Source organism: Ursus arctos, unplaced genomic scaffold (genome assembly GCF_023065955.2).
Source record: "Ursus arctos isolate Adak ecotype North America unplaced genomic scaffold, UrsArc2.0 scaffold_27, whole genome shotgun sequence".
NCBI lineage: Eukaryota > Metazoa > Chordata > Mammalia > Carnivora > Ursidae > Ursus > Ursus arctos.
Genome location: NW_026622952.1, coordinates 11627190 through 11653940, shown reverse-complemented (window position 1 = coordinate 11653940; position 26751 = coordinate 11627190). Strand labels below are relative to the sequence as shown.

Genomic DNA, 26751 nt, shown 5'->3' with positions numbered 1-26751 from the left:
GTCAAGCAGGAAATAAATGTCCTTAGGCTTAAGTTTCTGTTAGTTGAATTTTGGAATTTTTGGAGCTGAACCCATGCTAACTGATACAAATATTTGTTTATATGTTTACTGATCATTCAAGTTTCATTTGTCACCCTTCAGTTCATGGTCTAGACCGAATTTTTTGTCTTTTCTTATTATTTTGTAGATCTTTATATATTCTAAACACTAATCTTGTATTGGTTACATTTATTAAAAATACATTATTTTGTTTATCTTGTCTTTACACTCTATTTACAGTGTTTGATTTCAGACAAGTTTTAAACTTTAACATAATAAAATATGTCAATCTTCCCCTACACTGTGCTTTCTACATAATCTGTATGAAATCCTTCCTATTCCTACACTGTTCGTACATTTTCTTCTAGATTACTTTTATAATTCTGCTTTCCACATTTTTTTAAAAGATTTTATTTATTTATTTGAGCCAGAGAGAGCCAGAGAGCATGAGCAGAGAGAGGGGCAGAGGGAGAGGGAGAAGAAGACTCCCCGCTGAGCAGGGAGTCCAGGCTCTATCCCAGGACCCTGGGATCACGACCTGAGCCAAAGGCAGACGCTTAATCAACTGAGCCCCCCCCACGGTTTCCACACTTAGATCTTTAATCCTCCTGTATATATGCTATCGGTTACAGATCTAATGTTATGTTTTCCACAACTCTTCTCTTTGGTTGATCAGTTTGTTTAATAGTTTAACTTCAAAAAAAGTCTAAAATACCAAATAGGGCAGTATCAATCCCCCTTGTTCCTCTTAAAAAATTATCCTGGCTATTACTGCCTTTTGATGTTCAATGGAATTACCTTTAAGTACCATGAAGAAATGTGTTAGAAAAAAATTTTTAAAGACTATTGATTAGAAGTAATTCTGTAAAGTTGACAAATTTACAATACTGAGTCTTCTAATCCATGGATATGATATACCATGTTATCATGTATATCCATGTGTATCATATACATACCTCCCCTCAAATTCACACCTTTTATTTTGTGTTTTTTCTCCATTAATATCTTGTACATATTTGTCAAGGATTTGGGGGTATTTTAAGGTTTTTGTTGATACCGGGACAGAGAAGGCAGTGGTACATTGGGGCTGTCAATAAAACCAGATCAGACAGAGCCTCTGAGTCATAAGGAGTTTGGATCCCAGTAGGAGTTTGTCAGCCAAGATTTGTCTGCTAGCTGATGTGACCAGAGATCGTTACGACAAAATGAGGTCAGAAGACAGGCAAGAGCTAGATTACGTAGGGCCTTTATCAGTGACAAACACATCCAGCTACAAATAATGGAATACTCAACTAGTGATACCTCAAAAAAAGAAAAAAAAAAAAAAGTAGAGATTTCACATGTCTCACTAAACTTGTCCACTCAGAGGCAATTCAGGCTCATACAGCAGTTTAACAAGAGCTCTTTAAAAATGTTTCCACCCTGGCATGCTTAGCATGCATAAGCTACCTTCTCCTCGTGTGGCACCTCATGGTCACAAAAGAGTGCTACACCTTGGGGCGCCTGGGTGGCACAGTCGTTAAGCGTCTGCCTTCGACTCAGGGCACGATCCCGGCGTTACGGGATCGAGCCCCACATCAGGCCTCTCTGCTGGGAGCCTGCTTCCTCCTCTCCCACTCCCCCTGCTTGTGTTCCCTCTCTCACTGGCTGTCTCTCTGTCAAATAAATAAAAATCTTAAAAAAAAAAAAAAAAGAGTGCTATACCTCAAAGCCTGGTATTCGGGTTCCCACACAAGAAAGAAGAGGGCAAAGCGAAAAAAGGATTTCTCTTAGTCTTTATTATTAAGGAAGCCTCTCTAAGATACTCCCACTTATACCTCATTAGCCAAAAACTAGTCATCTGTCCAGCTCCCCAAAAAGTCTGGCAAGTCAGTTTTTTTATAGCTGGGCACACTGCTGCCTTCTACAAAATAACCAACGGTATCTGTCGCAGCTTCTAAGTCATGAGTAAGAAGTTTGAATTTTATTTTAAGTATGTGGGAAGCCCTTTATAAGAGAAATTACTTGATTGTACTCAAGTCTTAAAAGGATTATCAGTTGGCTATGTGAAAAGTAGAATGAAGAAGGTCAAGAGCAAAATCAGAGAAATAGGCTAAGAAAAATCTACCATAGTTTGGGCAAGAATTGACGGTGGTTTGGAGTAAGACAGTAGCAGTACCGACGGGTCAAAAAGGAAAGGCAAGAAAGACTGGCTCCCAGGTTTCTAGCCTGAGCAACTGAGTTTATGGAGGTGCCATTTGGGGAAGGGTCAGGGCAAGCAGGTAGCAATAAAAAGTTCACCCAGATGAACTGTTCTTCTCTAACTCCTAAACTAAGCAATGTGAACCTGTTTTGTAAACTGCAGTACACGCTTTCCCCTAAACAGTGTGTGAGAAACAATTACATTATTTTACATATTCTAAGAAGTTTTAAAATATACTATGTGGAAATCACTGTGCTGGAATTGTGAGGAAAACCTAAATTCGTAACACAAAGCCTAGCCTCAATATGTCACCAGTTAGACCCCAAGACCTGACCTTTACTGCCTACTTGCTTGTACCGACTAACCTTTGTCTTACATTTTTTCTTAAGCTCGTCTTTCTGGCTTACCTCTTAACTCAGACAAATGAAACCCAAAACCACCGCTCAGATGATGGCAACTACCCAGACCACCCAAACGCCTGACATGCGCCTGTGCAGATGGACTGTGGAATGACCCCTGGAATGACCAGAAATTACCTTTACCTCATTATAATACTAAAATCTCCCACCAAGGAAGAACCTCAGCCTCATTTACATACATACAATGTATGTGTAGGCATGTTTCCTTAAGGCCCATGCTTAACCTTATACCAACCTCCACATATATGACAAGTCTTCCCTATCTGAACATTCATCCTAACCCTAAACAAAAGATACCCATTCACCCTTTCTTGGGGAGTCACGACTTTGGAAGCTATTCCACGTGATCTCCTCATTTGCTGCAAATAAAGGTTTTCTTTGTGCAACAACGCACCTGATGTAGTTTCTTTGACTCACCAAGGGTAAACTTCATGTTGGTTCGCTTACAAGTATACTTAACTATTTTCCTTATTCTAATGTTAGAGTTTAAATTAAGGCCATTCAAAAACATTTCAATGCCAAATGTAAGGTCATTTGGCATCTACTCACCAAGTCCGAGTTTAGAGACAGATAATTGTTTCACTTATGTTCAACATTTTAAGCCTACCTAAAATTAAAGCTTCAAAGGAACAACCCTGACCAATATGAAATCTTATAACTAACAACTGTGACTTCTGAAACATAATAAAAGAAAAGAAACCTAAGGTGTTTGGGATATTTTAAAGTGATGTTTTTATTTATGGTAGCAAAGTCATAGCCTAAAGATATTTTTCACCCTAATTAGACTGTCAGCAAAGCAACAACCACTGTACATCATTTGAACTATGAAATCCATTGACCTACACTTATATACTCAATGAGAAAATTTATATTACATCTCCCATATTTATTTATTTTAATTTTTTCCTTAAGGATAGAAAGATCTAATTATACTCAAAAGATACTCAAAGTAAGAGCAAAATAAGTTTGAGATTATCTAGGAAATAACTCATGAACTCTCACATACATCATTGTTTTTCCTGATATAAAGGAAACCACAAAAGCTAAGCTGGGATGGATAAAAAGGTACTTGATGAAAGATGCGAACTGTTCATTATTCTCTCTAAAAACATTAGAAAAATTTAGACTCTAAAACAGAAGAACCTACTTACTTTCTTAAGCATTATCTATCTACTTCCATCGAAATAAAAAAAAAAACAAAAACTCTTACCAATGACAATAAAATTACTTTCAATGAAACAAATTCAGCTGTGACACATTTATACAATACATATAACGTTTTTAAATAACTTTTCCTTCCTGGTCAACAGACTCATCATTTACCTATTTAACATGGTAGGTAGTTTCAGGTATCTGCTAAGCACCTCTAAAGGTCCATAGTAAACACAGTAAGTAATGTATAATTTCACTGAATTAAAAATCTGAATCATACCTGTATCTTGGCTGATGTGCAGGAGGCAGCCTCAAAGTTATGGGGGGGGTGCAGCAGAGCAGCCCCATCTCTACATGATTTTCTAATTTTGTTCACTTTCTTATAAAGACCTACCTTCTAAAGTCTTTTAAAGTTTCCAGTTTTACTACATTTTCTGAAGAAAATTACATGCTATAATGGTATTCTCTAATCTGGGGAGTGGGGAAAGTCTTGTGACATATTCTTTAAAAATGTCAAGGGTGTTCTATATACTAGGTTAAATTCATGCAGTCCAGTATATACAGAACCACAGACACCCCGTAACAGATTCCTGGTTACTTTATAATAAATATTCTATGACAAAGAAACATGAATTTTCTATTTAATATTCAAAGTCATCATTGCTTCCTCTTCTAATTTCAATTCTAACTATATTAGCTTTTAAATAAAGAACTATTCTACACTTCATTAGATCAGAAGTCACTGTTAAGCAACAGGGAGTATGCATATTCCCTGTTGTTTCTAAAATAACAATTTAGGAAACAAACTACAGAATGACTTCAATGTCAATGAAGCTGCATGTTTTTCATCTGTCAAAGGCAGAATCTCATCAATTAATTATTCCACTTTGTAGAACCTGATTTAGAAAAGCATTTATGCTGGGGCGCCTGGGTAGCTCAGTCATTAAGCATCTGCCTTCAGCTCAGGGCGTGATCCCAGTGTTCTGGGATCGAGCCCCACATCAGGCTCTTCCGCTGGGAGCCTGCTTCTTCCTCTCCCACTCCCCCTGCTTGTGTTCCCTCTCTCGCTGGCTGTCTCTCTCTCTCTGTCAAATAAATAAATAAATAAATCTTTAAAAAAAAAAAAGAAAAAAGAAAAGCATTTATGCTTAGATAAAATCGTATTTAATTAGCAAGTGTAGTCAAGAATGTGTGCCTTCCCCAAACCGAACTGAAAAGCAAAAGGGAAGAGATGAATCCCAGATTCTGGCTTAAAACAATAACAAAAACAACAGCAAAACATCCCTTGAGGAAGAAAAAGAAAATGTTTGGGTACCGCTGTGAGAAGAAACATCAGCTTAAGAGATAGATCAGGTATCCTGGACAGAGAAGAGGCCAGAGGAAAATGTCCTAATTGTGTTCTTTCACTCCCAACACAGTCACATTGTCCCCTATGCTACTGTGGAATATAAAGCAGTATTTTCAGCCCGGTTCTAGCCAACAAAAAAGGAGTAACATCAAGGTAAATTATTAGAACTTGGGGGCGCCTGGGTGGTACAGCGGTTAAAGCGTCTGCCTTCGGCTCAGGGCGTGATCCGGGCGTTATGGGATCGAGCCCCACATCAGGCTCCTCCGCTATGAGCCTGCTTCTTCCTCTCCCACTCCCCCTGCTTGTGTTCCCTCTCTTGCTGGCTGTCTCTATCTCTGTCGAATAAATAAATAAAATCTTAAAAAAAAAAAATTAGAACTTGGCTGAGGGGGGACGAAAAGTACAGGTGGACTCCCAATTAGGCAATTACAATGAAGGTGACAACACTTTGAGAAGATAAGGGTCAGAGAAATTCTGTGCAACCGGGGTGGAAACTGAGCAAAAATTTCCATCCAGAGCCTCTCTACCCTGAGGCATGTCCCTATTTAGCCCAAACCACCTGGAGGACCAAAACAGAACACAGGCTTTCACAACCCCTAAACCTGACCCCCATCAAGCTCATTCTCCCATAATAATGCAATATTGGCCCAACTAGCTGTTAGTTTCAAGGGAATATAAGCTCACAGCGGAAAATAACATGTCTGAGGAGTGCAAGCACCATAAAAAAACAATAAACCAGAAGGAGAATTAATAGACAAAAAAAAGAAAAAAAAGACATTTAAAACTGGCAAATTAAGTGCTTCAGGAGAAAACAACGGAGAATACCGAAAGCATGACAGGAGAACAAAAACCAATCAGGTAAAACCAACTGGAAATATTGTCATGAAAAATGTAAGTGGAAAAATAAAAATATATAATGAATTGATTGAATAGTAATGAAAATAAAGAATAAATTCCCGATAAAAGCAGGCTGAAGAACTATCCCACTAAGTATCTGACAGGGATAAACAGAAGAAGAAAGGAGAGGTAGAGGATGGGAAGAGAAGATATACACACACATAGAAATAATGACAGCACTTTTCATAATTAAAGGAAAATGTAAAGTTTCAGATTAATTAGAGTTCATAAAGCACTAAACAGAATGGGCAGACATGTTATGTGCGATCTGGCAATATTAAAGGCTATGGAATTTCTAAATCCTTCAGCAAGAAAACAGAAATTTTTTGACTTCAGACTAAACTCAACCTTCTCAATTTTAAGGAAAAGCATTTTGATGCTTAATTTCATATGTAGCTAGCTTTTTATTTACATGAAAGAGTAAAATTAATCTGAGATATGTAAAATCTCAAAGCTGAACACAGAAAGATATTAGTTGAAAGTACTCTCATCAGAATACTTCAGCACGATGAAAAATGGATTTAGGGATGTGTGTGTGTGCGTGTGTGTGTGTGTGCATGTGTGTGTGTGTGTGTGTGTGTGTGTGTGTCTTCAGGAACATTGAAAATTAACCTTCTGGCAAATAACTGCAATGTGTGGGTTACAAAGAGCACACAGCCATACAAACTTAACTGAGCCTGGGGTAGGAAAGCTTCCCCAATGAAGTGATATTCTGAGCTAAGGTCTGAAGAATAAGTAGTTAACCAGAAAAAAGGATTGGAATAAATATCCCAAGGAGGACAAGGTACAGTATATCCAAAGCTCAAGAGGCGGGAAATGCTTTATACATTCAAGTACCTAAGAGAAGCTCACAATGGTTCAGAGGCAGTAATAAAGATTCTGAAACAGGCAACAACATGGAATCAACTAATTTTCTACCACAAAAATCATGGAGAAGCAGGATCATCCTTCAAAACCAATGTACCAGAAATAAAAATCCTTTAAATTCTGTATGTCAGGGGGAAGAGTACGACTGTTCCCTACCAAAGTAGCATAATTCAAAATTTCTGCAATGCAAATTTAAGTATCAGAAAACTGCAAAATATATCTATATATACACCAATCTTAGAAGACAGAAAAGCTGAAGACTCTTGAAATTCCACGGAGTTTTCAGTCTTCTTCCATTTATTTCAGTATATTATTATAGAAGATACTTTTGCTATAAAAGTAGAAACAGAGGGGTGCCTGGGTGGCACAGCGGTTGGGCGTCTGCCTTCGGCTCAGGGCGTGATCCCAGCTTTGTGGGATCGAGCCCCGCATCGGGCTCCTCCACTATGAGCCTGCTTCTTCCTCTCCTACTCCCCCTGCTTGTGTTCCCTCTCTCGCTGGCTGTCTCTATCTCTGTCGAATAAATAAATAAAATCTTAAAAAAAAAAAAAAAAGTAGAAACAGAAAGGTCAAAGACAGCACAATGAATTAATCACATAGTTAACTAGAAGTCAAAGGAAAAAGAAGCAAAATGTGCCCTAATAAATACCCCTGCTTTCAGCTGTATTAATAATGAAGAGACTTCATCTTCATTTTTATTTTATGGTTGTACTTACTACACAATAAAGGGTTCAAGGAAACTGCTACCTGATTAGGAAAAAAAAAACTTTTTAAATCCTTACTTTTTAGAATATAGCAAAATAAATTCAAAATAGATTAAGGTACAAAGTGAGAAAATGAAACCATAAAAAAACTGAGGTGGACATTTGCATGATTTCAGAATGGAAATAACTTTTTAAACATAAAATGGAAGAAAACAAAAAGAAAAAATTTAAAGTCAACAAGTTTGAAAAGGTTGTAAATAAAATTAAAAACACAAACCAGGCAAATTTTGCAATGATAAGAAAAACATCAAAAGGTAGAAGAAAAAGTATAAGGGAAAAAAATAATTCACTAAAAAGGAAATATCAATTATTTTAAAAAGTAAAATCAGTTACTCCAAGATATAATCAAAGAAATGCACACTAAAAAATGATGTTTGGAAACATGTACAAAAATAATCATAGGAGCAATATTCACAAGAACATATTCATCACCAGAACAGATAAGTAGCGGTATATTCACACCATGGCATTTCTTATAATAATGAAAACGAACAAACTACAACTATGCAAGAGAGAGGAGTCGTGCACAATATAATATATACTATCTAATATCATTCATAATAAGTTCAAAAGCAGACAAAACTAATCTATGGGTAGTATAGGGGTAGTGATTCAGATGACACAAGACAGGGGTTTCAGCTGGTGTTGTCAAGGGTATGGTAGTAATGTAAATTAGTAGAACCTTTTAGTAAAGCAAAATTAGTAATAATACAAAAACTCTCTAGGAATATATGTATAGCATTGCTCAAAAACTTTCAGCAATCACCCTTTTAGTTCGCTTCATAGGCTCAAAACCCAGAACAACTATAAAACTAAAATTTCTTGAATCCCAAGCCAGGTTTTTCTCAGAGATAATAACTACCTTATTATCAGGCTTATAAGTAGTCATTGAGTCACAACTGTCAAAATACTTCCTAAAACATAAAAGGTTTTACAAATATTAGATGTTCTTAATCTCACTAGATTTGAGAGCCTTACTCTGCGTTACATGTGTCCTCAGTGATTCTCAACTCTGTCTGCACGTAAGAATCACCATAGGGGATTTTTTAAAAAGCAAAGCCTTGCTCCTACTCCTGAGATTTGACTTAATTGGTCTAGGGTTAAGAACCACTACTCACAAAGTGAACATCAACATCAGCATTACATAAGACTTGCTAAAAATGCAAATTCTCAGACTCTACTCCAGACCAACTCAATGAGAAATTTTGGGAGTGTGGTCTAGCAAACCTGTTTCAACAAGCCCTTCAGGTGATTCTGACGCAGAATTTAAGAACCACAGCTCTAGTGCTTCTGCATGTTTATAATCCTCAGAAAATTACATGTAAAATTTGCTGTTTAAGTATATCTTTCTGGGGAAAATGTTCATTCCTTTCATCCAATTCTCCAAAGAGTGTTAACAAAATTAAGAACCACTTATATAAGCTCAGCAGCTTTCAAAGTGTGGTGGGTACATGTGGTGGCTCCTGAGACTTTTCTAGGAATCTGAAAAGTCAAAACTATTTACAAAATAATACTAAGATGATTCTGACTTTTTCACTACCCAGACATTGATACTACATTATTTTATAACATCATGTGTTGGTCATCTGGAAGACGTATTCATGGTGCTCTTGATGATACAATGGCACGTGAAACTGCTGACATCTTGGCTTGAACCAAGACGGTGGCACCAAACTATACTAATAGTCATTGTATTCTTTACCACCAGGTCCTCACAGTTAAATTAAAAAAAAAAAAAAAAAAAAAAAGGCTGCCGGTTTCACTCAAAAATGTCCTTCATGAAAACGTAAATATTATTTTATTAAACTCCAACCCTAGGGTACACATCCTTTTCAATAGTCTTGTGACAAAATGAGAAACACACATTAATCACTTCTAGATACCAAAATATGGTTGTCTTGAGGAATAATACTTATGCAACTGCTTGAGCTCAGTTTGACTTGTGTATTTGGCAGACATTCTCTTGAGAATGAACAAAGTGAGACTGTCACTTCAAGGAAAACAACACACGGTATTTGTTCCTAATGACAAAATTTGAGCTTTCAAGCAAAAATGAGAATTCTGTAAAACTTGCAGCATCTGCCACCATGAGCTTTATAGTTTCCCAATACGTGCTTTTCTGTAAGACTGGTGGTAGTAGTAACAAATATGCTTTACAATTTATTATACAGTAAAATGTGTCAGCATTTAGAAGATCTGCGTACCTCAGTGAACTATTATTTTCCAAATGACCAAAACATGTATAGAGGTATAAGAGCCATCTGTAAAAAAATAGACCAATGGATTTTTAACATAACAGAGTATGAAAAACTCATTGATACGGCTTCAGATTCCAGGTTGCAAATAACCTTCAAGAAACTATTATTTATCAAATTTGGGTGTAGTGACAAAGAAAAAAAACTATGATTATCTGAAAATGTTATTAAAATAGTCCTTTCTTTTCAAACTACGTATCTGTTTAAAGCAGGACTTTCTTCATATACTTCAACACAACAAATGGCATGCAGAAGCAGATGAGACTTCACCTGTCTTCTATTGTCAGACATTAGAGTGACTTGCAAAGTGTAAAATAATGCCTCTCCTATTAATCTATGTTTTGGAAAATAGTTCCTTTTCATTAACAGTGTGATGTACTCTGACATATAAGAGAGTTTATTATTATTTTTTTTAATTGCTCAGTTTTAATTCCTACTATGATAAATCTCCATAGACATAATCCATATAAACAAAAGCTCTTTTAACTCTTTTCGAGAGTGTAAAAGAGTCCTGAGATCACAAAGTTTGGGAACCTCTGCATTTTGATTATAAACTTCCTAAAGGGCAGAAAATAATGCCATTCTTCTGACCCTGCTCCTTTATAGCACTTATATTTATTGAGCTGTTACTGAACTACTACTATAAAACCTTACAGCTCATGCCAGATTCCTGAGAAATAGACCAAAGGGGGAAAAACACTATGGAATTGTCCTACTGGCTGTTAACTAAGCAAGTTGCATGAAGTTCTTTTAAATTTCCATACACATTTCACTCATAGTGAGTCTCACACTCCCAGGAAAGGACTGCAGTCATTCTCAGAAACGTGAATTAATAGATATAAAGGGTATCCTCAATATATCACTGATTCACTCTACTGAATATGCTATTTTCCATATTTCATGTTGGTAATACTAAGAAATGAGTGTTCTCTAGGACAAGAGAAAGACCAAAATGCCACTATGATAGATACCTCCATTTAAAAGTGTTTAATTGTGTTAAAAAAAAAAAGTCTAATTGTAGTAAAATACCTATAACACAAGATTTACCACCTTAACCTTTTTTTTTTACCCCCATTGGTTGCAACATTATTTTTTTTCAAGTTTTTAAATCTCAGTTAGTTAATATACAATGTAATATTAGTTTCAGGTTGTAGAATTTAATAATTCATCACTTACATACAACACCTACTGCTTCTTTTTTTTTTTTTCCACGAGAGGTACAGTTTATTGACCCGCGACCCCCAGGACAGCCTCCTTCCCGGCTCCTGCAGGGGGCAGGCCTGAGAGGTCACGTACAGTTCCGCTCCTCGTCCTCGTTCTCCAGTAGGTAGGCTGGGTGATAGGTGGGCTGTCCTCCCGGGGTCGGGTACTTCAGGGCCAGGTTCTGCACCGTGTTCTCCCGGCCCCCCAGTGAGGTGTAGCCTCGGTCGTACAGGATACAGTACGGGACAAACAGCTGACGCAGGAAGTCGCAGATGTCCCTGTAGGTCCAGTCCAGCAGCGGCCTGACGCGCATGAAGGCAGGCCAGCCAGGGTCGGTGGGGCTGAAAGGGCAGAGGCTGCGGGAGTAGGGGTCCGTGCGGCGGGTGCCCATCAGGACAGCCTCCAGCTGGGGGTGCCGCGTCTGCAGCTCGCTCAGGGCCTGCTTCATGTCGCCCTCGGCCTCCAGGACCTGCAGGTTGTACCTCTTGATGGTGTCCTGTAGGAACTGCTCCAGCTCCGAGAAAGGAGAGACGCTGCAGACATACAGGATCTGGAGGGGTTCCTGAGCACCAGGGCATTTCCGCTGCACGGCCGCGTGGAAGAGGTGCAGGAGCGCGGTGCCAACCGCAACAAGTGCTCTCCTTAATACCCATCACCCATCTGGCCCATCCCTGACTCCCCTCCCCTCCAGTAACCCTCAGTTTGTTCTGTATAGTTGATTCTGTTTCCTAGTTTGCCTCTTTTAATATGTTCATCTGTTTTTTCTTAAATTCCACATTATGAGTGAAATCATATGATATTTGTCTTTCTCTGACTGACTTATTTCGCTTAGCATAATATTCTCTAGTTCCATCCATGTTATTGCCAATGGCAAGATTTCATTCTTTTTGATAGCTGAGTAATATCCCGTTATATATATGCCACATCTTCTTTATCCACATCAGTTGATGGACATTTGGGCTCTTCCCATAATTTAGCTATTGTTGATAATGCTGCTATAAACATCGGGGTGCTATAAAAACTTCAAATCAATATTTTTACATATTTTGGTAAATACCTACTAGTACAATTGCTGTATCATAGGGTAGTTCTATTTTTAACTTTTAACAGTAAAACTCCATACTGTTTTCCAGAGTGGCAGCACCAGTTTGCGTTCCCACCAAAAGTGTAAGAGTGTTGGGAAAACTGGACAACTCCGCCATAACCATTTTTAAGTGTACAGTGTAGTGGCATTAAGTACTTTCAAATCGTGATTCCCACATGCTTTACTCAAAACGTATGTTTTTTCCTTGACTACTTCTATGTATCAAAACATAGAGCAGTTTATCTTCAAGATTTTCTAACAATTTTAAGCAGTCTTTAACTGAAAGGAATTGCTGAAATATTCTTCTTACATTTAATTATGAGGTTTTTCAAAGATTACTTCCAATCACACTTTTAATGTTTATATAGCAACTGACCAAAAGGTCAGTCCAACATTCTGATAACTGCAAATGTTCCAATACTCTACTTCCCAAAAACGTGGTCTCAATCAAATCCTAGTCACAATGATTTAAGAAAACATCTATATGCAATTTTGCTCTTTTTAATTTTATTTTTAAGTAGGCTCCACACTCATCATGGAGCCCAACATGGGGCTTGAACCCACAATCCTGAGATCAAGACCTCAGTGTAGATCGTTGAGATCAAGAGTCAGACGCTCAACCAACCAAGCCACCCAGGCGCCCCAGTTTTGCTCCACTTTAAATGTTTAGGAAAAGAGCTGGACAGAAATATGACATAATGACTATATGAGCTGCCTTGGGGTAGTGAGATAATGGACTTTTTACTGTACTTTCCAAAATTTATACAAGTACTTTTATTCTCAGAAAACAAATTTAAGAAAGCAATAACAACTGGCAAATTATAAAATGACTCAAATGATTTTATTTCTCATTGCCACCAACTTTCTAGTTGAGCTAGCATGAGCCAAATGATTTTTTGGACAGCCAGATGTGGGTTTAAATCTGGCTCCATCATTTAACAGCTTTGTGATCTTGACAAGACATAACTCTCTGAATCTCAGTTTCTTCATCTATAAAAAAAAATCAAAATCTACCTTGTATGGTTGCTGCTGTAAGGATTAAATAAAATTACACGGGGAAAGCACAAAAGTTACTCCCAGACAATTGTTACTATTTCTATTAGTTTTTATACTATTATTTAGTAACAATATCAAAACTAAGTTCATTCATATATGTGCCAACAGAACAGTGAAAGCACTTTGATGACAAAGGACTAGACTAATATATAGGGATACATTTAAGAAAGATGATGAAAAATCAGAAGCATTAACTTACAAAGTTCACTTGCTCAAATATTTATAAAGCACATGCTATGAGCGATTCAATGAATTAAACATTGAACTGCTCGTATTACATACTTCAAATTATCTGCTTTCATAAAATTCCAGTAGGGTAACAATTATACTTTCCTACTGTTAAATTTTTGGATATTTTGGGGGAGGAGAGGCAACTAAGTTTTTGATAATTTGCTACAAATTTTTATATTAGTCCAAAGGGTTTTTTTCCAAATAAGAGAGTATTTTCCTACAAAGAAGAAATGCATAGCTTGGCATCTCCTCTCAAGACATTAGGGGAAAAAATAGCTAAAATGTATTCATTTATTCACTAACTGTAATCCCATGTCATTTCTTCTTAAAAAAAAAAAAAGAGTCGGTAGTCAACATGAGAACAATGTGAGCTTTTGGAAAGGGAGAACTGCACATCTTATTAACAAGATGGATGAGAATGTCAAAATGGTTTCCGTGGTTGGTGAATATATCAGAATGAAGACATCCAATCTTTTTGGTGTCTAGTTATACATATATATACCCTAGCTTTTCAAAAGCATTATAACTGGGCATTAACTGGACATCAGGCATTAACTGGGTATGCTCTAGCTTTTCAAAAGCATTATAACTGGGTACTTAGGTTATTTTTAAACTATAATTGATGATGCAGGGACTTCAGCTTTAAGAATTTTTGGTCAATCAGTAAATGCAGTTTGTACTTAATACAAATCATCTACAACTACCAAATGCCTCTTCACTTTTTAAAAAAATCTACCATATAAGAATAAAGTTGCAAGTCCAAACAAACAAACAAAACAGCTACCACCAACCATTAGTGTACTTTTTGTTACACTGAGAAGGTAAAAAAGAGAGCAGAAACTTTACATCACTTTTTCTCTTTTTCTACCATTAGAAAGTACCCTAGTTTAAATTGAATAGGGAGCTGACACGCTCCAAAGGGGGGGGGGGGGCTTAAGCTCACAGTTTTAATTCTATACACAGATATCTGAACAAACAGGCAAAACAAGTTTCCACTTGACAAAGAACCCAGCAATTCACCGTAGGGAAAAGCAATCTTGGACATCTGATGAAGCCTTAAAAGGAAAACCCAGCAAGCACACAAAACCAAAAACTCTTACCTTTTCTCAATTACTCAAAAACTGATTTTTAGAAAATGACCCTCAAATTTATCCTGAGGACCTAAACTTTAATGGAAATCCCATGATCAAGGCTACATCCCTTCCTGAGCATTTCTATCAGAGGAATAAACAAGAGTCAAAGGAACTTTAAGGACCTTGACATGTGGGAAAAATAAGAATCAAGAGACACTGATCTATTCAACTGTATCTACTGCATATTTTATAGTGAACCACCCAAAAGGTTTTTGTTGTGGAGCAAAAGTAGGCTATTAAAGACATTTAAGAACAAGCTAGTCTAGTGTTTTACCCTCAACTCATCACAAGACTCATGATGATGTTTATTCCTTTCCAAAACCTAGCACTACAATAAAATATATTTTTCTTAGTAACAGTTACATTCCTTGATTGTTTCTTCTCCTGAGATCTAAGCTTGAGATCCCATTTTTAAACATATGCATGCTCACAACTTGGGCCTTGATGATATGCCTTCTACCTCCCAGATACATTTCTTTCCCCTTTTAACTGCCAAAGAATCACTTCAGGTCTGGAAAGAATGAACACCTAGCTGTGATCTATACAGTTCCTTGGGAAGGAAGGGGATGTCCCAGGGGAAAGAATAGAAAGAAGAGTAGACAAAACTTCTTGTCAAAAACATCTATATAAGTAGACTCTGAGGAAAGCATCTTATTTTAAAAAGGCCCTTAACAGAATGTCTCTGGTTAATGCTCCTAGAAAGTGGTACAGAGGCTATATAAGCTGAGATATAAAATGGTGGTTTCATAATTTAAACACTACTACTGTTAAGAGATGAACCTTATAGAGAGACTTCATCTATCCTAGATCAGACTTGCATGTCCAACACTAGAAGAAAGGGGAGTTACCCTCAACATCTCAGACTTCCATTTTTATCCTTGATATTATTTATTAATTTCTATAAAAATGAGCAATGGAAAAAAAATTGAGGTGAAATCCTATGCAAAGTTTTTAATAAGAATTTGAGCAGAATAACATCCCTAAAGACAACGCATGCCCGAAGAAAACACTCACAAATTTACTATCTACTATTTCAATACGGACTAAAAGGCAACATGAAAATGATGCAAGATACGAAAAAGTAGCATATATCTGAATTAAAGATAAGATGACAGAACTCAGAAAATAGTTCAAAATTTTTTAAAAAATCATTTCAGAAGTAAAAACCAAACAAGAAGGGAAACAAAAGGGAGAAAAAAATTCCAGAGAACAATACCCCAGTGTATGCCTTGTGATGGGGATCACAAACTGCAACCCAAGCGCCAAATATGGCCACCACTTGCTTTTATAAATAATGATTTATTGGAGCAGACCACACCCACTCATTTATGTATTGTCTACGGATACTTTCGTAGCACAAAAGCAGAGCTGAGTAGTTGAAACAATTGAAACAGAGACCATATAGGGCACAAAGCCTAAAATATTTACCATCCAGCCACTTACAGAATAAGTTTCCCAACTCTTGCCTTAAGAGAAATGGAAGGTAAAAAGAGAACATTTTTTAAAAGCAAAAAAAAAAAAAAAAAAAGAAGGATATATTTTTATTTTTTATTTTTTTAAAGATTTTATTTATTTATTCGACAGAGATAGAGACAGCCAGTGAGAGAGGGAACACAAGCAGGGGGAGTGGGAGAGGAAGAAGCAGGCTCATAGCAGAGGAGCCTGACGTGGGGCTCGATCCCAGAACGCCGGGATCACGCCCTGAGCCGAAGGCAGACGCTTAACCGCTGTGCCACCCAGACGCCCCCTTAAAAAAGGATTCAATAGTATGCAACAGTTACCTGGGCTTGGGGTAAGGTGGAAATGAGCAGTTAGTGTTTAAATGGATACAGAGTTTGTATTTGAGATGATGAAAAAGTTCTGGAAATGGACAGTGGTGACAGCTGTACAACACCATGAATGTATCTAATGACAATGAACTAACACTTAAAAATGGTTAAAATGGTTAATTTTATATTATGTATTATTTTACCACATACACACACACAGCAAGTGGCAAATTTAGAGAAAGGTAAAGTTCTAATATACATAAAAGGGGAAAAAATACTAAAAACTAAAATTGAAGAAAACTTTTCTAAAGTACAAGATCTGAAACAATGTAAAGAAAAAGCACAACATATATCTGAGAAAATCAATTTAGAGAAACTAAGAGTAAGAGAAACTCTGTTAGAATATGTTGACGTTATGCAAGAGGAAAAAATCCTTTGGACATCTAGGGAAAGAGACCAAGGAAAGAAAATCAGATTACCATCAGACTTTTCACATTAATGGTTTTTACCAGAAGAAAATAGGAATTTTTTAAATACTCAGGAAAGAAAATGAGAACCAAAGATTTTATATACAGTCAAACTGACTTCTAAGAAAAAGGCAACGACTTTTATTGCCATTAAAAAAATTTCAGGCAATGCTGTTTCCAGGACACCTTCCTGAGTAAACTCTAGAAAACAAGTGACAGACCATCAAAATAACTAAAGATATCAATATTACGACTAGCAGTGAGCATTTGCAGCAGAAATGTAGTTATAAGTAGTGATTTCAGGTAGCTACTGCTACATAACAAACTATTCCAAAATCCATGGCTTAAAATAACAACTACTACTTATTATTCTGATGATACTATGAGCTAACTAAGCTCAGTCAACTGGAGGCTTGATGAGGCGGGAATACCCAAGGTGGTTCACTTACTCAGCTGGCAGTGGGTACTGGCTGAAAGCCACGAGCCTTACTTCTCTTTTCCATGGTCCTTTTCAAAGCATGGTGGCTGGGTTCCAAGAAAGTTCCCAATGCATGAAAGTGAAAACTTAAGCTCTCTTAAGGCTCAGGTGTTAACACAGCAAAACTTCTGCCACATTCCATTCATCCTAGCAAATCACAAAACCAACTCAAATACAGGGGAAGGAAAAAGGCTCTACCTTTTCGTAAGTGATACAGTATACATATATATGAAGAGGAGGAGTATATGGTAGTCATCTTTGGGGACTATCCATCACACATATACTTGTAGAACTAAAACTAAATGAAATTTATAAGAGAAAAACAAAGTAAATGTGCAAGACAGTTACTAGGACAGCTCCCAATGATTCCCATCTCCCATTGTATATGCCCTTGTGTAATTTCCTCCCTTTCAATACAGGCTGGTCCTACTGATTTCCTCCTAGCTAACAGAATACTACAAAGGTTGATGAGACAGTACTTGCAATATTACATTTGAAAAAGACCCTAGCATCCATCTTGCTTGTCCTCTTTTGTTCTCTCACTTATTGGCTCTGAAAGAAGTCAAATGTCATGTTGTGAGCTGCTCTATGGAACTGAGGAAGACCTCAGTCCAACAACCTGCAAGAAACTAAATCTTGCTAACAAACACATGAACAGTTTGGAAGCAGATTCTGCCTTCAGTCAAGCCTTCAGATAAGACCATAGCCCCAGCCCACATTTTGACTGCAGTCAAACGAGAGACCTTGAGCCAGAAGACATCACTAAGTTATGCCCAGATTCCTGACCCATACCTGGAATCTTGACCCAAAGCAACTATGAAATAATAAATGTTTGTTACTTTAAGCTCTTAAGTTTTGGGTAGTTTCATAAACAGCAATAAGTAACTAATACAGTAAACTCAAAATAAGTACAAAGAAGGAAATAATTAAGAGAACAAACAATGGACAAAGTTAACAAAGCTGAAAGTTGATACTCTGAAAAGATCAACAGAACTGATAAACACCCTGGCTAGTCTAATCAAAGAAAATATAAATTATCAGTATGAAAAATAATAAAGGAGTTTATCTCATTAGCTCTTAGAGACAATAAAACAATAATAAAGCAGAATGTTATAAACACACTTATACAAACAAATTTAACAACTTACATAAAATAAACAAATTCCTTGAAAAATATAACTCACCAAAATTGAGGGATAATAACTGAGACAATTTCTTAACCATCTACCTATTAAAGAAATTAAGTTCAGTTCAAAAATCTTCCCACAAAGAAAACTACAGTTCAGTTAGTTTCACTGGGGGATTCTATCAAATATTTAAGGAGAATGATGGCAATTCTCCAAAAACTCATTCAGAATATAGAGAAACACTTCCAAATACACTCTATTAAGGCAGCATAACCCTAACGCCAAAACCTGACAAAGACATTACAAAAAAAAAAAGAAGGAAAGAAAATAACAGACCAATATTTTTCACAAGCTTAGATCTAAGCAAAAGTCTTTAACAGAACATTAGCAAATAAAATCTAGGAATATATAAAAAGGATAATATACATCATGACCAAATAGTGTCTATCCCAAGAATGCAAAGTTGACTTAAATTTCATAAATCAACATAATGTAATATATTAAAAGATTAAAGGAGAAAGCCATATGGTTATCTCGATATATGCAGAAAAGGCATTTGATAAAATTCAACACCTTTTCATGATAAACCCACTCAACAAACCAGAAATAAAAGAGACCTTCCTCTATCTGATAAAGGACAGCCATGAAAAACTTAAGTTTTCAAACTTAAGTTTCAAAAACAAATACTTGATGGTGAAATATTGAACATCTACCCCCTAAGAACTGGAACAAGACAAAGATGTCTACCCTCATCACTTTTATTCAACATTATCAAGAAGAACAAATATAAGTCATTACTACCTCTATTTGGAGATATGATTCTTTAATAAAATCCTAAGGAATCTACAAAGAACTACAGGAAATAATAATTTTCTAGGTCACAGAATACATGGTTAATATAGAAATTGTTCATATTAGCAAACAACTGAAAAATAAAAAAAATTTTCAAAACCCAATACATTAAAAAAAATTGGTACAAAAAAAATCTCGTGGAAGACTCCCACACTAGAATTTATGAAAATAGCTGAGAGAAAATAAAGGCCTAAATAATGTTCATGGATTGGAAGACTGTTAAGATGTCAACATTGTTAAGATGTCAATTTTTCCCAAGTTGAGCTATACATTTAACATAATCCCAATTATCAGCTCAGCATGCCATGTTGTAAAAACTGACAATCTGCTTCTAAAATTTCAATGAAAATTCAACAGACCTAGAAAATCCAAAGCATCCTGAAAATGCTAAACCAAGTTGGAACATTCACATTATCAACTTCAAAACTAACTACAAAGCTACAGTTACCCAGGCAACGTAATTCTGATATAAAAACAGACAAACAGATCAATAACACAGAATGAAAAGTCTGATATAGACCCCCACTTATACAAATATCTGATTTCTGACAATGGAGAAAAAGCAATTCAACAGAGAAAAGAAAGCTCTTCAAGAAATGGTTCTAAAAAAAAAAAAATGGATAACCACACAGAAGGGGAAAAAAAACCCTCAACTCAAGCTCACAGATAACAATAAACATAAGATTGATCACAAAGCTAAATGTAAATGCTAAAACCATAAAGCTTTTAGTAAAAAACATATCTTTGTTACTTGGGAACAGGTGAAAGTTCTTACCCAGGTCATAGGTCACAGGAAACAATAACTATAAAATCAATATATAAATGACATAAATTTAATAAAATAAATTTAAATTTAAAACTTCTGTTCAAAGACCCTATTAATAATGGATCAGCACAACATGCATAATGTGTAGCTACCAAAGGACTAATATGCAGAATATATAAAGTACTCCTAAAACTCAACAATAAAAAGATAAACCCAATAAAAGTAAACTTTATCCAATTTAAAAGAAGACAAAACTTCATAAAAGATATATAAATGGCAACTAAACACATGAAAAAGTCTTCAACATTAGACTTCAGGGAAATGCAAAATAAAATCACCATGAGTTACTACACATTCCCACTAGAATGGTTAAAACTCAAACTTATCTGAGAACATGAAATGGTGAGTAGAACTCTCATATATTGTTAATGGGAATGTAAAACGGCACATCTACTTTGGGAAAAGGTCTGGACATTTCTTACAAAACTGAATATTTACCTACCCTAAGCCCCAGCAATTTCAATACTAGGTATTTGCACAAGAGAAAGAAAATCTATGTCCACACAAAAAATTTTTTTTCAAGAATGTTCACAGCAGCTTTATTCATAATAGCCCAAAACTGAACTAGCCTAGAAGTTCAATAGGAGAAGGGATAAACCAACTGTAGCACATGTACATGACGATATACCACCCAGCAGCGAACAGGAGCTACTGACACACGTAACAACATCAAAACCATGAACTGAGCAAAATAAATCTTACAGAAAAAGAGTAAATATTATATAATTCCACTTCATATGAATTTCTTTTTTTTTTTTTTAAGATTTTATTTATTTATTCGACAGAGATAGAGACAGCCAGCGAGAGAGGGAACACAAGCAGGGGGAGTGGGAGAGGAAGAAGCAGGCTCATAGCGGAGGAGCCTGATGTGGGGCTCGATCCCAGAACGCCGGGATCACGCCCTGAGCCGAAGGCAGACGCTTAACCGCTGTGCCACCCAGGTGCCCCTATATGAATTTCTAAAACAGGAAACTCGTAATCTAGAGTGGAAAAGTCAGAACAATGTTTGTATCTGGGACAGGGACTTAGGAAACAGGCATAAGGAAACACTCTGAGGTTATGATGACTTTCTAGAAACGTTTGAGTTGCATAGGTGCTCACATTTGTCAAAACTCAGTGAATGTACAAATAAGATTTGTACAGATTTTACACTAAAAGACAAATCTGTAAACAAACACTGAACTCTAGATAATAACATGCATATTCTGGCGTTGTTAGGGGAAGCTGCAGATGCTTGCAATCTGAGCACTGACATGCTCAAAAAAAAAAAAAGACTGATGGATGGAGGAATACATAAGCAGATTGATACGTAATAGAAATTACACAGTATTTTAATTTATGCAAACAGTCTTCTATGTTGACCAGTTTGCTTGTTATCAACTTTTACATAACATCTTATAAATAGCTATTTTGGTCTTTAAATCATTTGCCTCCGAAGAGTGGTATCATTAAAGTGTAAGAGAAACTTAGCACACCTTTCTAACTGAAAGTTCTATGTAAAGTTTTAAAGGGTACCTTAAACAAAGCACAAGGTTTTAAGAAAAGACTAAAAAAAGAGAAACTGGGAAGACATTTACAAGCTAGCTCCTTTTACCAAATTAGAGCCTTCTTAAACCCTGAGGCAGGGCATTTGCTTGAAAGTATAATAATCAAGGAGCTCGCCAGACAATGTTTAGTACAAAAAGATTCCCACTCCAGGACTGAAATACTCTGACTGCTTTCTTAGCCACCGATGGGTTTACAGGACACAGTATTGTTTGAGTCCTTTTTTCAGGTGTAGGAAATTCATTTGTACAGCGGTGAAGAAAAAAAAAAAAGACAAACATGGTCATGCTGAAAAATCAGAAGAGTCAGGAATGACTTAGGCAACATTTAACATGGTTAAATGTGTGTTGTTGTAGATACCATCCAAGTCAAAAGAAAGCATAAAACTGTCATACATATTTTGCTGGTTTTGATACCAAGTGCCTCATTTTACATATCCTAATCTTATGTTAACTACTGAGGAAGCCTATTTCAAAATTTCATCAATTTAAAGTAAGTACCCTGAAATCTTGAAATGCAATGCTTTGTTAAAGCCTTTTTTTAAGACCACATCTAAACTTTTCTTTAAAAAGAGATCTCATGAGTACATCTCATACTGGTCCTTGTGACAAAAATATGTCACTATACTAGGAACTAAACTTAAAAGATAAGACCACTCTAAATTGATTCTATTTATAAAGCTTTGACTGCTGTCCTTTGAACAATAGAAAACCAGGGTCAAGGATCTTATCTGTAGAAGAGAAAGTCTTATATAAACTCTAGTCAACAATAAAAGACTGGTTCCTTTTGATATGGCCATCTTAAGAAGGCATTAGAAATAGTGGTTTGAGAATCTGTATCAACAATGGAAACTGGAGATTATGTTTCTAATTCTGGATAGAATGATTCCACTATTATCTCCAAGCCATATTTGAAACAAATCCAAAATGGGATAGAAAGAATTCTTAATTCTGCTGCTGGGAAGAATTGTAATATTTTTAAAAGTCATAAGGATTTAAATATGACTTCACACCAATTCTGAGATCTTTAAAATGGTTTCATTTATTATCTGGAACTATAAACTCATTTCTAAATGGAAATTAAGGCATTAACATTCTTTCTCTCCAATCTTTGGGTAAATTGGACTCATCCTTCAAATCCCTATCTACCTAGAAAGACTTCCTTAAATGCTCAAAACCAGGACAAGAATCCCTTTTGCCTCCTCCACAACGGCATATTACAATAACTCTGGGTTACTAACTTTGTGGGGTTCTGTCATTACTGCCATTCTTGTTTAGTCTTCCCTATTGGACTGTAAGCTCCATAAGGGCAAAGACTATCTGCCACATCAAAATTGTGTCAGTATATAACACGTGACCTATGACAAGTGACAGAACATTTGTGGAACAAATGAATTATAATTTCTAAACTTTCCCATCCAAGGGATTGTTCCAGTTTCCTTTTTTAAAACAGCTTTTCCATGACAATCCCATTACACACATTCTAACCAACTAAGAGTCAACTGAGAATTACTGTGAACTACTCGTCCTACACACAGAGAAGACCAGTTTTAACCAATTTGTTGTGCTATGCACACAAACATGAAAGTATGATAAAATGACTACAGAGTGTTACGTTTTTATACCATGTACAGTTTTACTGTTTTTATGATTTCCACAACTCAACTAAAAAATTTATTTCTTAAAAAAGCAGTTCAAAGTCAGGTTCTCATCATTACAACATTATTACAGGACTGTGTTTTACTGTCTGTCTGGTAACTTATTTCTGCACACATAAGACTCTAAAACAGAATAAAAAGTAACTATTGTGGCAAACAGGAAAAAGTTGATTTGGGAGACAAGCACTATTTTATGTGTGACTAAACCTAAGTAAGTACATTATCATAGAAATAAATATAACTATCATCTGTTAATGATTTTTTCATAATGCGGTATGGTGAGACAAGATTTGTGACATATGCTAAAACAGTCCAATTTGGAACAAAGTATGCAAAAGAAAACCTCAGTTGATTCACTGTATCAGACTTAGACCTTTAATGTGGCCTAAAGAAAAAGAAATGCTACTTCATCTAAAATAAGCAACACCCTTGAGCAAATACCTAGTTATATGGAAGCCTGTTTATGATTCAATTCACTAAATTCCTAATAGTATCTATACTCTCTAGTAAGTATCTATACATCAAGAATGGATCCAGTAATCTAATATTGACTTCCTGTGTTTCTCATATTGCAGCTCCTGACCCATTAATGAACCACAAACAGCAGTTGTAAAGAAATGAATGGAATAGGGTATAAAATATAAGACAACACACGTGATAAGGGAAAGTATTATTTCCTGAAACTTGTGATTCAGTTTCTGTGTGTATGAGACAATGTAAAATAAATTCCTAAGTATAGGCTACAATAAAAATGTGTGAATGCTCCTCTTGGGAGTTCATGCCCCCAGTTACCTCTTCTGCGAAAACACTGCAGAAGTAGAAACTCTCCACCACAATTACTCACAAAATGAAAAGGACCTTAATCCAGGTACAGGTTTTAATAGTTTAAGCTTGATTTCACAAGCTCTAAAATCAAACTGAGTTCAAATCCAGGTTCCACGACTTTCCGGGTGAATTTGGACTTATTTAAACAATATGTGCTTTGTTTCTGTCATCTGTAAAATGACGGTAATAATATCTCTCAAGTTGGGGTAAAAACAAATTATACATATAGTAAGTTCTTAACGTACCTTTTACCATAAATAGAACAAATTAAGAGTGACATGTATTAACACCACAGCAAAAAACTTAACAGAAGGTATTTTCAATGTGTTATCTTTGGTGTTTGTGGGTGTGTGTGGTGCTTTTTCATTTTTTAATTCTATTCTATATGATTTTTATCACGCATATATAAAACATACATTTTTCATGTAATGTTTGTAATGTATATAACCTTATTACCTTTATTTTTTAGAATATAATAGTAGGTATCTGGGCAGTGACATTATAGTCCTTTTTTAAATACTTCTCTATACTTTATAAAAATAAATTATGTGTTTTTAAAAGACAATGACCAACTGCTGGGTCAAAAAAAAAAAAAAAGACAAAAAGTGTGTGGTCCACGATTTAGGAACTAGCATGTTTTTTGGGAGAACCAACGTGCCAGATGCTTCTAAGTCCTCACACAAACTTAGTATATCATTTTCGCCCTGAGAAAACCAAGGCAATCGAGATAAGGTAAACTGTCAGACAAGTAACAAACAGAAGTGTCCAGGACTTCAAAGCGTTTATTTCTTCTACCATCACATAATGCATCCAAATATTCTTCTCCTGTTGTTTCATATAGGCATATTTTAATCTACCCAGTTAGGTGTAGGCTCCTTGAGAAAGGGGGAAAGTTTCACAAATTTCATTTATGTCTTTCATTGGCTTAGTAAGACTACGATAGATCCTTAAACACTTGTTGAGTTAAACTTCTTTTGGTCTAGACTATTCTCATGGGATATAGCCTTGTTGTAAAAACGAAATAAACTAGCAAACAAAAGGCAAAACTCTTAAGACTGCTCAAATCTAACTTTATTCCTTCACACTCGTAACTGAAAAAGTTAAAGTATACCCATATCCGGAGACTACCACTAAGGGAGTCTGGAAATGAGTGCAAGTAACACTATGCAAACACTAAAAAAGAATGGATTCACACATTCCCCTACCACGCCCCCGTCATCCAAGCACTATCCTAAAGAAAGAAACCTCTAGTCTTCCGGTGAGGTGTTGAAGAACCATAACCACGCCCCCATTCTATTCCATCATAACTTGTTTTCTATCCCTACCCGGACCCCCGTCCCCAAGACCAAACCCCTTAATAAACAAAAGTCTCTGACCTGCAGCGAAGTGCAGGGGAGAAGACTTCCGGCCGGCCATGTCCTTAGCATTCACGTTTGCCGCGTCCACCAGCCTCTTTACCCGGGACACGTCCCCATTGCGACAGGCCTCCAACAGTTCCCGTAGGGCCCCGCTCACTGCTGGGACCCCTGGCCCAGGTCCCGCTGCCCCAGGCCCCAATGTTGCTGTGTTGCTAACTCCTGCCGCCTCGGGGCTCTCAGCCAAGCTCGATCCAGGGGAGGATGGAGAGGAAGATGAGGAAGAAGTCGGGGAAGAAGAGGACGACGGTGAATTGTTACTGCCACCGCCGGCTGGGTTGGGAGCTACCCCGACGGCAGATGAAGCGGAAACCGCCGGGGCCACGGGAGCGGCGGCGACGGTACAGATTGTGCTGGTGGTACTGCAACAGCTGGTACTGTCAACCGGGTCCGGGGATCGAGGCCTGTCGGGCGGATCCCGACTGCCATCCCCCTCCGGCAGCGCTAGGCCGTGCCGCGGAGAGGCGAAGGGGGCCAGGCCACCCGCCGTTGGGGAGGCTGGGGTGGTCCCCGGCGCCAGGCCGGGGCTGAGTGGGGGGGGAGGTGGTGGCGGCGGCGCCGAAGCCCCTGGGGCGGGCTGGAGCTGTTGTTGATGATGGTGGTGATGATGCTGAGAGCGACGCGACGCCGCCATCTTCGGACTCCCCCAGCACTGTCACTGCGGCAACGGCCCCACCGCCCGCCCTCACTTCCGACCGCTAGGCCAATTAGCATCCAGCGCACAGGAAATGATGCTAGGCGGAGTGGGAGGGGCCAAAGAAGAGGAGGGAAGTATTGGGAGCTCCGAGGACTTCCACAGACGGGGGCGTGGCTTCGTGACTGCGGGGCGGGCTTTGTGACGCCTTGGCGGGCCGGCTGCGGAGATTTGAAAGTTGGAACTGACCACTCCCTAAATGGGGCACTTTTCCTCCATTCTCGGTTTCAGCTTGCTTACCTTGCCCTGTTCCGTTCTGTTGCCAAGTCACCTTCAGTCTTTTGTGTCTTACTCTAGAGCGTGCTCCTGAGGTGTAACTCAATGCAAGAAGGGAATGTGTCGTTTATTATGTCTCAAGTGGCCTCGTCTGAGAAATGGAACTGAGAGTCCTCCCAGAATTGTTAGCAGAATTAAATGAACTAACGTATACAAAGCGTTCTGACCGTTAATAAAGCATAACTATATT

The 26751-nt window shown here is 37.2% G+C and overlaps 1 protein-coding gene across 1 annotated transcript in view; it reads right to left on the bottom strand.

The window, feature by feature from the left end:
- Positions 1-26336, bottom strand: part of TNKS (tankyrase) — a 203465-nt gene extending 177129 nt beyond the window's left edge. The window contains exon 1 of the mRNA XM_026508362.4: positions 25553-26336. Within this exon, the coding sequence (XP_026364147.2) occupies positions 25553-26225 (673 nt within the window). The 5' untranslated portion in view covers positions 26226-26336. The remainder of the gene's footprint in view (positions 1-25552) is intronic.
- Between the last annotated feature and the right edge of the window lie 415 nt (positions 26337-26751).